Raw genomic sequence first — 14,212 nt, forward strand, 5'->3', positions numbered from 1 at the left:
TTCTTTCTCCCTGTGTTCTGATTCTTCCCATTAAGAAGAAGGGAAACTGAGGGTGACAGAGAGTAACTGGGAAAGGATTTTCTGAAATCCATGGTTACCATGAAAACACCACTGAGTGATGATCATGCCACTCTAAATGAATGCTATGGATATGAAACAGGTGCAAAAAATGTCAAGCAAAAGTGAGTAATATTGGAAGCTGTGAAGGTAGTTCTGCAGTTTAAGAAAAAAAGACTAGTAAATTGTGATCTCAAAAGCATCTCACTTTTTTGGCAAAGACACGTGAGAATTCCATGGATAGCTAAGAAAACAAATTCTTACTCAAGAATTCTCACTCGAAGCGCAGATTATCAGGCTCAAATTATCATATTTTGGACACATTATGTGAAGACCTAGCTCTCTTGAGATCTCTGTAATGCTGGGAGAGGTGGAAGGACAAAGAGGACAGCCAGCAGTAAGATGGATGGATTCAATTATAGTGACAATGGATGCACTGTTAGAAGATCTGAAGGAACAGGATGGACAGGTCATCCCAGGGAAAATCTATCTATGTGGTCACAAAAAGTTAGCATTCTTGATGGCACATAGTCAATCACTCATACATGTCTATCCAATAGTAAACTTTATGGAATTATTAGTACTTAACTGCAGGTAAATAAGTATAGAATTGCATTCCTATATCCAATTTCTGGAAAACAAACTTATTAAATTCTATGGGAATTAACTATTACATTGTCATAGCCAAAATACATATTACATATAAAACCAAAGAACTTGATTAAGATTTAGGGGAGTTTAGCTTAAGGGAAAAGAAGTTGGGTAAAGGGTAACCTAATATAATCATATATAATACAATACATATGAGGACAAAGTGGATATGATTCAGAACTGAAAGTCAACCCAATGAAATTGAATATTGGGAGATTTAAGACAGATTAAAAAGAAATTATTCTTGAAGTAGTGCACAGCCAAACTGTGGAATTCAGTACTATGAGAGGTAATGATGCCCACTAATATGAACAAAGAGGATTAGGCCAGTTTATGGATGCTACAGCCATTAATCTTGTGAGTCACAATTTCTACATAATACCTCCAGTTTTGGAGAGTTGGCTTCTGATACTAGTTACTGGGAAATACAAGTTTTAATTATGTCTTGCTTGAAGTCTTCCTATGGGCATCTGGCTGGGCTTTGTGAGATCAATGCCCAGCTAGACAGATCTTTTCCCCCAGTCCAAACCGTTCTTTCCATGTTCTTATAATGTACTGTGTACAGCATGAAATAAGCCACTGGGTACTTGATTACTCTTAAGTAAGAGCAACCTGGGAGTGGAGTTTGGTAGTAAGGTCATGGCACTGAGAAAAACTGAAGCTTTTTGCTCCCATAAGAGTTCCAGTAAGTTCCTACAACTGCTTCTATTTAGCAAAGTGGGGAAACCAAGCATGCCATAGCTAAATTTCCATAGCATGTTTAGTTTGGTTCTAAGAGAGCAGACAAAAACTCATGCATGATGTGAAGAAAGGGAAATGTTTTCCTCCTATCCCATACTCTGGGATTAAAGGTTTTACAATGAAACTGGTTGACAGATTCAGATATTTCAAAAGAAAATACTTCTTCATACAAGAGTACTTCATACAAAATACTTCTTCATAGAATTAATTACAATTAATTCATGTAATTCATACCAAAAGAGGTGATGGTGACCTTTGGCTCCAATGATTTGAGGGGGGGGGATATTAGTTATTAGTTTTTATATTTAAATAGAATTTCTGTATTACTGAATAATGCAGATCTCTTACATTATCTTTACTAGTGTTTCTGGTGGTCGAGACTAAGGTTCCTTCAAAAACATTTGGAGGATAGCAACTAAACAACAGAGATGGGGAAGTACTTTGGCCTGGGAAAGTTAAAATCCTACCACATTTTCTCTTACCCCAAAGGCCAAGAAGAGGTTAGGAACATTAAAATGCCAGCAGTTTTGTGGTTCCTTCAATTAAACATGGACATATTGTAAAAAAAAAAAAGTTGTTTGAATTAATCCACCAGAATCTTCCGTTTGAGGGGTAAAAAGGGGAAGAAAAGGCAAACATTTTCCACTGAACTGATTACCTGTTATTATTTTTTGTCAACAGAGGTTGAACCTTGATTTAAATAAGTCTAAACAGTTGTAACATGTAGCTTCCTGTTTTGCAATCCCCAGGTCCCAGAAATCACACTGCCAAATTTCTACGGGAAAAAAAAACATGCCAAGAAACAGAGGTGAAAGTTAGCACTACTTTTCAGTAGGAAAAAAATGCGCAACTGGAAAGAAGTTGCTTTCTCTTGGCCCCACAAAACCAACTCACTCTCCAATGTCAGTCCCACAAAACCCCTAGAAATACTAGCCTGTCCAGCTTCAGGGATGTCCTTGAATCCCTTTATCCACTCTAGCCTCTCTCAAATAAAACAACACAAAGTGCGCTTGTTTAACTTCAGCCTCAATCTTGAACCTGAGAAGTATAAACAAGCAGCACAACTCTTTGGGAATAGGCGAGTTTGTGCTAGCATTGCTAACTCTAAAGCCTTGTAAACTTGGACTAGCCAGGAGAAAGTGAGAGTGGATCCCTCCTCCCTTTTCTCTAGCCATGCAGCTGGATTAATGTGCTTTCATCCAATGGGGCAGAAAGGTATGATGGCATAATGTGCACTAATCTCATAACTAAGCTCAAATCTGTGCCTACAGATTATGAGAGGTTTATGAGTGCTTCTGTCCTTACGGCTTTATTGTGGGACAATTTAAGGGCGGTGATTGGTGGATTTCTCTGGCTTTGTTTCTTCTCCCACCAAGTGAGGAAAATGTCACCAATTGCTCTCCATAACAAACAGTGGGACAGGCTTGGGCAATCGTAGTGGGTGCCTGGAATGGAACAATAGGCTGCTAATGCATAGGTGCTCCACCACAGTAACCTGTCTCTCTGGCTGCTACAGAAGACAGGTCTACTGGTCTTCTGGAAGACAGGTGAACCCATGTCCGAAAAAAACCTGGATCATAGAGTAGTTGAGGAGGAGGCATGTGAGGTAGAGTAGGAGGGAACTCGTATGGCACATCAAGACAACTTGTATAGCACATCAGGACAACATCAGGTGTCATCCCAGGTCTGTCCTGTCAGGTCACAAGCATAGTCAGGTCACAGGCATGGTAGAGGGGTTGTGAGGAGCATCAGGGGTACTCCTGCCTCCCTCACTTCCTTCAGCTCTGCCTGTGACCATCACTTGGGCCAGAAGGGGGAAACAGACCAAACTTTTGTCAATTTCTCTCCTGCTCCCAAGTAACTCAAATGCTAAGCACAATGAGAGGCAAAAGATGCCCCGCTCCCCCCATACAAAAAATTGGATAGGCAAAACAGCACCCCTCCCCCATGATAAAAACAGTAAAAAGCACAATCAAACAACCCTCTCTTGCCAGGAGAAGCAGCAGAAAATTGGAATCCACTCATTTGGAACAGAACCAGCAACTTACAGCTGGCAGAACCAGGCCTTTTCTTGGTTCAAATCAACCTCCCATGCAGTCAGTGTTCACCTGTTTTCTAAACACAGATATAAGAGGTCAGATGCCTCTGTGAAAACCAGGTACCTGATCTCTCTTGTTGCCCAACCCAAAATGGCCATGGAGGGCAGGCTCGCAACTAGGGTCTGTGTCACCTGGGGCAAAAATGGATTCCATGCCCACTTTGGCACCCCCCCCCCCAGCATGGCGCCTGGGACACATGCCCTGCTTGCTCCCCCCCCGCCCCAGTTGTGGCCCTGATGGAGGGCAGGCCCCAGTGACCAGAGGGGAGGAGGTGTGCTTTGGGAGCAGAAGTCATATTTTTCCCCTTCTTAATCTTCTGCTAAAGCAGGAGTGAGCAAGCTGAGTCTCTAAAACCCATTTTTGTATCTCTTTAAAGCCTTCTCCACTTGTAGTGCAAGTGGTAAATTGTGCTGTGTTTTCCTATTTTTAGATTAAATTCATATAAGTGAGGAGTAAGTAAGGCCAGGGTGCATTTGGAAATTTGAGAGCATGCGATGGGTACAGAATGGCTGCTATGGCTGTGTGGAGAGCCATAGAGATGACTTTGGAGAGTTTCAGTCAAACTTGTTGCATCTGTTTCCTGCCGTGGCCTACTGACAGACCAATCACAAAATGCCCATTTATCAGAATTTGCTCCCAGGATACTCACTATCATCCCCATGGGACCTCTGTGTCCCAATGTATCACTGGCAGTAAATGCGATGCTGGTGATTGGTACTTTATTTTGCAACATGCCAGCCCTTGCTTTAATTTATTCCAAGAATCATTTTTAGAAGGTCAGCTTGATAGGATTGTGAGAAGTCTCTAGGCTGCCCATGGGATCCACATTACCCTCCTTGGACATAAGCCCTAAAATATTTAAAAGAAAACAAACATCTTCCCCAATCTTGCACATGCAGTTTTGCCACAGGTATGATAGAACAATGATTGTATCACTGTCCCATCCATTTCAGCACTTGACCTTCCCATACACATTGTGCAGGCCTCCAGCCTCCCCAGAGTTGCCTGTGTCTGGGTGAAAGGAGCCCAGTATGGTCAAATGGAGTGTGGTGACCTCAGTCATCTGATAACCCACCACTCAGTTCAGCTTTGACATTCCAATGCTTTACAGGCATCAGCTATTCAGACACTGTGAGCGCCACTGAGCCGTGCAAACCCTGTAAGGAGTGCGTGGGCCTGGAGAGCATGTTGGCGCCCTGTGTGGAATCGGACAACACCGTCTGCAAATGCATCTACGGCTTCTACCGGGACGAGAGCAATAAGTGTAAAAAGTGCCGCATCTGTGAAGTGGGCTATGGCCTTGTCTATCCCTGTGGGGAAAACCAGAACACATGGTGTGAGAAATGCCCTACGGGGACATATTCTGATGAAGCCAACCATGTGGACCCCTGCTTCCCCTGCACGGTGTGTGAGGAGGACGAGATCATTGAGAAGGACTGTACTGCAACTTCAGATGCCAAGTGCAGAGGTAATTATACAATTTTAATTCTAATTCCTAAGTAGATTTCACAATAGGAGTCACCCAACCCAATCGCCATTGTGCACATGATTATGGGTGGCCTAGCCATTGCTTTTTTTCCAAACCAGATTGAAAAGTAATGCTAAAATTGAAGCTGGCATAGCTAGGGTCAGCCCCATGCTAGACAGATGCTGGTAGGGGATCTTAGTTGGAAACATCCTCCCCATCCACCAAATTAGTTCCTTCATAGTGCAGAATAGAGGAGGGAACAGCTGGTGTCCTACTTTTCATCTCTTTGCTGCTCCTGTTACGTACAGAACAGGGTTAAGGCTGGAATAACCCACGGCCACTTCCTTTGAGGCTGTCCATGCTAATTACTCTCAATATCGTTTCCAGCAGCTCTGAAAGGTTCTGTACTTTTCAAGATACTTACTTATTTAGCAAACATTCATGGCTGCCACTTTAGACAGGTAACTCTGGGCTGTTTACAAAACATGTAAGAAAAGCACCATGCAAAAGCCAAAAGGCCACGCCAAATTTAAAATAATTGAGGCTCCTCAAGTGCTTAACAGTGTGAAAGCAAAACATACATGCAGGCTTCTGCTAAAATCCTAGCCCAACTCCAGGAAAAAGCCAGGTCTTCTAACCCTCTGGAAGGCCAATGGTGTTGGGACCACCTGGATCTTGATATACAGATATACAGATTATGTAAAATTCTTCCCTGTTGCTCATGTTCCTTTCCCCCTCTTTTTGCCTGCCTTTTGTCCCATTTTGCCCGTTAAGTCTTTTGATGTTTGCTGATATGTAATAAACAAACTTCAAGTTTTATTTTTGTTAGCTGAACTGAGTGGTGTGTGTGCTTGCTCTGATTTAAATATAGGGACTGATTGGGAGTACTATATGCTGGGGGCAAACTAAACTAGAAATTGCCCAACAATCGTAGTTATCTCCCATCTCTTTCTGCTCATCATTCACTTCCTTGTGCGGCCATGGGGTGTATGTGTAAAAAACTGACACATAGCCATAGAAACAGAATGTCTAGAGACTTTGTCTCAATCTTGGGACAGATAAATTACTCCCACCATACAGATGATCTGGCAGGATTAGTTTAATCCTATGCAAGACTGGATCAGTTCAGGCTAATTCTAACCCCACCCCACCAAGTTTAGTTGACTTGGGTCCATTTTCTTGAGTTCCCATGGTATGTTATTCCCCTGATTCATTGATGAATCCTACTGTATGGGAGCAGACCCACAAAATGTTATTATGACATGATATCTACTTTGCTGAGTGGTGAAAAAATCCTGGGGACTATAATACCTAAACTACAGTTTGGGATATTTGGGAAGAGCACTAATTGGTGCAAAACAATTGGTCATCTTTGGGTTATATATTTGTAACTAATAACATAGAGGTGGAGCTAAACAGTATGCACAATCTGACACAGAGAGCAGAGATCCTGCCCTATAGCAGATATCCAGAAATAGGCAACCAGCATTAGTACTTCAAGCAATGGGGTAGGGATGGAAGTTCAGCAAAATGTCCTTTGGATTAAGTCCCTGATTTATTTTATATTTTTAAATCCAACTCTAGACTGTCCTGGTTTTCTCCCAGTATAGTCCTGGACTTTTTTTTCCCCCTGCCACTCTTTACTAGGCACAGTTAAGGAAAGGAACATGTTGATTTGTTCTTTTCTTTTCCTTACAATTCCTTGAACCTCCAAAAAACAAAAACAAACAGCCACGCCATTTTGCATTATCAGCTACAAGAAGATTCTGATGGCCACCAATGGGAGGCTGGAGCTGCTCAATGGGTGAGCCAGACCAAAACCAGTTTAAGATAAAGAACCTTAAGAAGAGAAGTAACCAGGAGGCTTTGCTGGCCCCCCAGCAGCAGACTGAGCAAGCAAATGAGTCACTTGATCACAGTTCCCCTCAATGGTGGGATGGATGTCTTTCTTTATATTGCCTAGCAATAATTTCTAAATAGACTTCGGTATTTTTGAATGAGACTGTGTGAAATTTTTGCAAAACTATGCCCCTTTTTGCTGTCTTTGTCATAATGATACATTTACTCCTAATATGATTCCTATCCAAAATATAGCCAGTCTTGCTGGCTCTACCCTCTTCTGTACATTTAAAATCAAAGGTCTGGAAAGGGGTGCCTATATCCATAGAGATGTAACTGAAGGTGATTTATGGATCCTATACAATCGGAATTCCTGAGCATATGAGCACCTTGATATGCATGTGCATATAACTCGAAGGACTGTGTTTTTAGACTTTTCCCTCTGCAAAAGGAGATTGAGGATGGAGCTGTAAGGTGAGGTGGCATCAGGACCAGACTGTTGAGCAATCCCATTCTTCCTCTATATATTCACCCTATAAGTACTGTAGAAGATCCGCAAGGAGCTCATGCTTCTTAGTGAGACCGTGAACTCCACCCAATATTGTGCTAATATTTCTCCCTGGAGGAGCAGAAAGCAAGTTATTTTATTTTTCATTTATTTATCAAATTTATATAGCCATCCATCTCACAAGAAGTGACTCTGGGTGGCATACAACAATAGAAAAAAACAATATATAGAATCAGTCATTATAAAAACAATCATAAAAATATAGACAAACCTTATTAAAAATTAAAATATTATAAAAATTAGAGTATACAATATTTTTTATTTATTTATTGAATTTATATAGCCGCCCATCTCACAAGAAGTGACTCTAGGCAGCGACCAACAATAAAAACAACAACAATACAGTTAACAGTCCCTGTTGTCTTTTGTTCCTGATTCTTCAAAGATTCATTCTCAGGTTTATGCTTTGAATGGATAAACAAATCAATTCAGAAGTGGAAACATATTATGAAGTTGCCTAAGTGTATGCAAAGATATGTAGCCAATGACATGCCCAATTCAACCTCCACTGGTGGGAGGTGGTTGTGATTACAATTTTCCATTTACAATTTTAATTTTTTTAATATGCTCATGAAGCCAAAGCATATCACCCCTCCCAATCCCCCCATCCCAGATACTATCATTCCCCCAAGTCTCATCTTCCTTTTCTTAGAATCCTGAAAAAACAAAACAGAAACAAAACCAGAACCACCCAGGATGCATTCCTCTCTTTTGGGACTTCTCCAATCCCACGTAACCATCAGAATTGTTCTGCTGTCCTGGGAAGCAGAAGCTGAAGCCCATCTTTTGACATAAACATTGATGCAGATTTGTTTTGCTTACCCCACAGAGGGATAGGTTTTTCCCTATGACTGATGACACCCAAACAGAAATCAACCTGTTTCTTGAGCTTGTCTTGACTTGCAAAAGGTAACAGGTAAAGCTTTCTATGGCATGGAGATAAACAGGATCTCCTGCCAGTTGCTGCAGGGAAAGTGGCAAACTGTACTGTAAAACTTAGCAATAGAGTGCAATTCTGAACTTGGCACCCAGTGTCCATATCAGAATTGGAGGACTGTTGGGAAACATTCTTAGTAGACTTTCCCCATTTCATCAGGCCATCTTCCTGCCACCATTACTACCACTGCACAGATGAGCTTTCCTTCTTGGTCCAACCTCCATCAGTAGCAAAGGGTAAGGCTAGTAGAGGCTTGTCTGCCTCCTCCTCAACTCCTACTTCTGTCTTTGGAGATGGCTATCAAATAAGTGGCAATAGCAAGGAGAAGATCTGAGCCAGATCAACAGTGACTCTCTTCTGAAATGTGGGTGGTGGGCTATGGCAGAGGCCTGACTATATAGCTTCTGGTGCTGGTCCTCTTGCCAAATCCCACTTTCCTCTTTCTTCCCAACTGCTGGAAAGGAGCCAATAGAATAAATGTGTCATTATATGTGTCATTATAATTATACCCATCTTCTGCCTAAGCTTAGCTGTGTCCAATAATCCAATGCTTGCTTATCAAGTCATTAGAATATTTCTTGGGGTTCCCAGAATCCCAGCTGCTGTTTGATGTGTTGTAGTCCACATAGTGGAAGGCAAAAACTTGTCAATATAATGCAGAGCATGGAAACCAATCTCTTCTGCTTGGCAACATTTCTATTAAAAAGATAGGAATTCCAATACGAGATTGATTTCTTGCCATCCCAGGCCGTCACACATGGGCCAGTCTGCAGAATATCAGAAATAGCAGGTGAAGTTATTATCAAACTACAGATGTCTGTATATTTCATTTATAGGACAAAGAACAATGGGAAATGGTAGGGGTGGCTTGCAGAAAAGCGTAACAAGGGGAAATGGTTAAGAAATGCTCTCTTCAAGGTTTAGTATACTGTACTTCAGGTCTATGGTGAGGCTGTAGAAGCTGAATTTAATAAAACAGACACAAGGCAAACAAACAGAAGATGAAGGCAGTCGGTCGCTATGTTCACACTTGTGCTAAGCCATATTGTGGTTTAACTGTCTGTAATTTAGTGTGTGAACTCAGCCCCTGTGGTTTTGATATCATGGCTTAGTGTGAACTGAGCCAATTGTGGTCTATCTAGTAAAGCATAGTTAAACAGAAGAGTTTTAAGTTTGAGCCGTGGGGAAAATCAAGGCTGATTTAAAGAAACCAAACAAAATTGCAATCCTATGCCCAGTGCTGTATCTGAGAATACAACGAAGTTGTTTACACTATAAATGCCAGAACTGGTGTGGTTTGATCTGCAAGCTGATTCTGATCCCAGCTGAGCAACCAAGTTCCTGGATGATCTTCCACAAGCCTAACCTTTCAGTGTTCGTTATGCTGATCTCTCTTTCAAGATTGCTATAAAGCTCTCTGGCATTCCGACTTCACTGATTCAGATGTAGCAACTCCAGCCTGAAAAACAGTGGTCTACAGACCAGGTACAAGCCCTGCCCTGCCTGCTTTCTTTTTCCCTTTCTCCTCTTGCATGGCAGTTATTGACAGATGACTCCTCAGGGTAGCACTCAGGGTAACAGCAGGATCCCAACATTAAAAATAATATTTTTTTAAAAGGCCAACTTTTTTCCCTATAATGTTATTGTGCTAAGTGAATGAACAGAAAGAAAATATAAATACAACCTTACAACAGTATTATCAATATCTGTGAAATTGTATTACCTTCAAAAATAATAAGTATAAAAAGAGAGAGAAAAGCATAAAGCAGGGCTGAAAAATTAAATTGTAAATTGAAAAACTCTAAAAATTGACCACTTTCCTCAAAAGTCTTCTTTTCTGGATATAGCTAAGGGAACAGATGCACTTTATGCATTTATCTATCAAATTTCTATTTCATTTTCATTTTGACTTATGGTGGCTTACATCAGGTAGAACATCCATGATAAATATAACAATAAAATATCCATGGTAATCCAGAATCTACTGGATTAACAATCCTGCTGATTTCAGCTCCAAATGCAACAATATTAGGATAAAACCAAACAATATGGGTTGATATTCTAGCTTTTGAATTACATCTCCAATGGCAAGGTAATTGTAACTATCTTTTATTGAAAATTTTCTGAGGTGTCCAGTATACACGAACATTTTTGTTGTTTTAACCTCATTTTAAGATGATAAAAGACTAATTTCACACTATTTACAGTGATCTTCGATTTGTTTACAGAGATGTGACATCATGCCTGCTATTCCAGTGGATGCACAGATAACATATATCAATTTCATCGGTTTTCTTCAGCTTCTTATAAAAACATTTTTTTGGCTTAGGAGCCACTGTTAATTCCTCCAAAATCTCTAATAACTGTACAGTTTCTGAGGCAGTGATAGCATCTGAACTAAATAAACCAAATAACCGATGATTAAACTGAATATACTGCCAAGAGCAGTCCGAGTTCAATAAAACTTGTTTTCGAAATTCTGTGTTAAAACAGCTTCCTTGAAACTAAGGTGATCCCAATTAATTATGTTGTGAGAACACCGGTTTACCCAAAACATTGATTTAGATGCTTAATTTAAGCTTCTCGGGGTAAATAAGTCAAAATGATATCTGCAACCAAGTAATTTTCATCTATACCTCGCAACATTAAATATAGGTAGAAAACAAATACAAACAGGGTTTGCAGTACAGTATTTGCCAGGATTTCAGTGGGTTCAAGTAATAACTCTTGGCTGAGCTAAAAGAGGAGCTGAATATTGAAGTTCCTACAGACAGTAACCAAAGCTAGGTTAAATGCTAATGATAATTCTCCTGAAGGTATGAAGAAATTAAATCCACCTTTTTCAACAAGTAGATATAATTTGTTCAATGAAGATCTCCCAGCATATCCTTGCCAAAAAAGTCTGTTTGGTGTCCTTCACTTAAAATAATGTAATGGAATAAATGTAAATCAATCCCAAAGGCTAAACCAGTGTTTCTCAACCGTGTCAACTTTAAGACGTGTGGACTTCAACTCCCAGAATTCCCCAGCCAGCATGGCTGGCTGGGGAATTCTGGGAGTTGAAGTTCACACATCTTAAAGTTGACAAGGTTGAGCAACACTGGGCTAAACTCTTGCAAATGTTTTGTGTTCTCACCCAACATCTCATGAGATTTTGAAGCTTTTTTCATTTTAGTTTTTTCATGCATTCGGTTTGTTAAAAACACTGTCTTATACCTTGGTTTGGAGGAAGTCCTTAAACCATAGTTTCCCAGCTTAGATATCACAGTACACTCAGGAAACACTAAGAACTTTGTGAAACTGATTATAATGAGAGGCCCACAAGACTGGACAGTCTTTCCTCTGGGCTCTTTACAAGGAGGATTTTAAGAAAGGACTTTGTTCAAAATATATTGGGCTTTACAGTCAGAACAGTTTTGCAAAGAACTTGGAGTTTCTTTTCTTCACTTCTATGCCATTATTTCCCTTCGTTTGTTTGTCTGTTTTGTGAGCTAGGCACGTAAGGGGACTAGCAGGGGAAGCATTCTTGCTTATGCCCAAGGATGGTTCATTGAATTAAGATTGTTACAGCAGAGCCAGCACTATGTGCTATTTATTTAACTACATATTTGACTGCTCTGTAGAAATCCTGCTCTTACAAGGGTTGAAGGTGGAGGAATGTACAAGAATGACCTTGGATAGCATCTTTGGTCATATTTAGGCATTGTAGCCAAGCTGGGCAGAATTGTGAAACATTAGAGCAATGACCTTGGTAAAGGACACCACAATCAAGTTAGTAGTACCAAAAGTAACTTTCAAACCAGAACACAGTAAATAATGGATATTCTTTACCTTTTTAAAGAAGAGAAGAAAATGCTAATCTCTAGCCAGTGGGTAGAAATGTAATGGCTGAAGTATATTGCCTGAAGATGAGTCAGTATTGTTCTGATGTCAGCAGTTTCCAGGTGGGGAAAAATGGTGAAACTGCACAGGCTGCAGGGCAGAAGGTACAGCTCTTTCCTTTGGCATGGCCAAATTTCATTAAAGCCTCTTGGGGAAGGGGAGCGGCAGTCTGCAGTTAGATAGGAAACTCTTCTCTCTGTGGGGCATTTGGGTTTCTTCCTTGGGATGGAAACAAATCCAAATGCAGAGTTTGCTCCACCTATCCACCCACAAAATGTTAGATGGGCAAAAGGTGCCAGAAAGGGGATTATGGGTCAGGTTTCTTCTTTCTCTTTTCCAAAATACCAATCACATTTAGAGCCATTAGAGAATATATTGAAAAGAAAGGATGAATTTCTGAAGATATTGTGTGGGATTTCTGACTTTCTGAGGACCACCTATCTTGTTTTGAATCTGACCAGTTAATAAGATTTGCCAGAGAGATTCCCACAGGGGCTAACCATCAGAAATGTGAGAAAGGGCTTTGTGCTTCCTCCAGAACTGTGATTGCTTAACTTTCTCTTAAGAAAAACAAGCAAATCTTGACCTTTAAAATGGCTTCCTTATTTTATTGGAGTAATCATTTTAGAATGATTTCACTGTGTGATTTTATTGTTATCTTATTATTTTAATTTGTTGTGCTTCTTAACAGGAAAAGTGATATACATATTTTGTTACTGAAGTGATTAATCAGTGTAGGAGGAAAAAAGCGATCTGTTCAGGATTGTTCATATCGAACATCCCTAACCTTGCAGTCTTAAGTATTACAGATTAAAATAAATGCCAAGACATCAACTTCCTTAAGACCATAAGGCAAACTGTGTGGCAGAGTGAGAATTGGAACACCAGCCTCCTTCACATCTGCCACTGCTTCAGCCTGCCTTCTGAAATGGTTTCACACTTCTGACTTTCTCATCTACTTTCTCTTGCAGGAATTATGGTGTTTCAGCAAAAGTGTGCTGAGAACTTCTGTGTGTCCACATCTGCTTAGTTTCTTAAATCTTTAGTTAATTATTTAGTTATGATTCATTTCTAAACTTCCCAACAGCCACAATTTCTCATTCTCTTTGGCTAAGTTCTTCCTTGTTTTATTGGCAGCAATTAATCCAAGATTTGCGATGGCAACCAAGGCCCCGATGGATTCCTATGCCAGCGATGCAAATACAGATGTAATCATAGATGTGGAACACGGTACCTTGTTTTCCTTTTCTTATGCTGCTGAAACAGTTCCTAATTTGCTCAGTTGGTCTAACTCCCACAAGGACCCTACTAAAAACTTTGACTGCATGAAATGAATAAAACTACAGACTAAAACAACATTTTGGAACCCCTCAGGGAGGTATTATTCCAAAAGTTTTCTGGAGGGAAGCCATAGAGGTAAAACCATTACTAACAATTATCAGAGTTAGGGCTATAACTTTATGGTGGTTCCACTCCTACCTTCTTGGGTGGTTCCAGCGGATGGCGATAGGAAGGAAGCACTTGAGCCCACTGGTACTCCATTGCAGGTCCCACAGGTCGCAGGGCTCTCCTCTGTGTTGTTCAGCATCTATCTGAAACCACTGGCAGAGGGCATCCATTCAAGGTGAGGTGTCACTTTCAATGGGCATCCAAACTAGGGGCAGATGATGAAATGAACATTGCAGTGTTGTGATGCCAGTTCTACCACTTGCAATGGTTGCACACATGTACAAAAGGGGTGGAACTTGCATTGTGACAGTGCAATGCTTGTTTCATTGTTCTCTAATGAAAACTATGAATGCTCTGGCTACTGTGGACTGAGCCAGAAATGCCATGGAAGTCCTAAATCCTTGTTTGGAGGCTGTAAGGATCTGAATGGGGTGAAATAAGCTGAGACTAAAACTTTTCATGATAGAGCTGCTGTTCTTCAATAAAGGAGCAAGAAATCTGATAACATTGGCCCTGGTAGG

At 40.6% G+C, this 14,212-nt stretch overlaps 1 protein-coding gene across 1 annotated transcript in view; it reads left to right on the top strand.

The window, feature by feature from the left end:
* NGFR (nerve growth factor receptor) overlaps positions 1-14,212 on the top strand; it is a 70,961-nt gene that overhangs the window by 45,364 nt on the left and 11,385 nt on the right. Inside the window, exons 3-4 of the mRNA XM_063300835.1 lie at positions 4,660-5,016; positions 13,380-13,472. Of these exons, the coding sequence (XP_063156905.1) occupies positions 4,660-5,016; positions 13,380-13,472 (450 nt within the window). The remainder of the gene's footprint in view (positions 1-4,659; positions 5,017-13,379; positions 13,473-14,212) is intronic.

The sequence above is a fragment of the Candoia aspera genome, chromosome 4 (genome assembly GCF_035149785.1).
Source record: "Candoia aspera isolate rCanAsp1 chromosome 4, rCanAsp1.hap2, whole genome shotgun sequence".
NCBI classification, from domain to species: Eukaryota; Metazoa; Chordata; class Lepidosauria; order Squamata; family Boidae; genus Candoia; species Candoia aspera.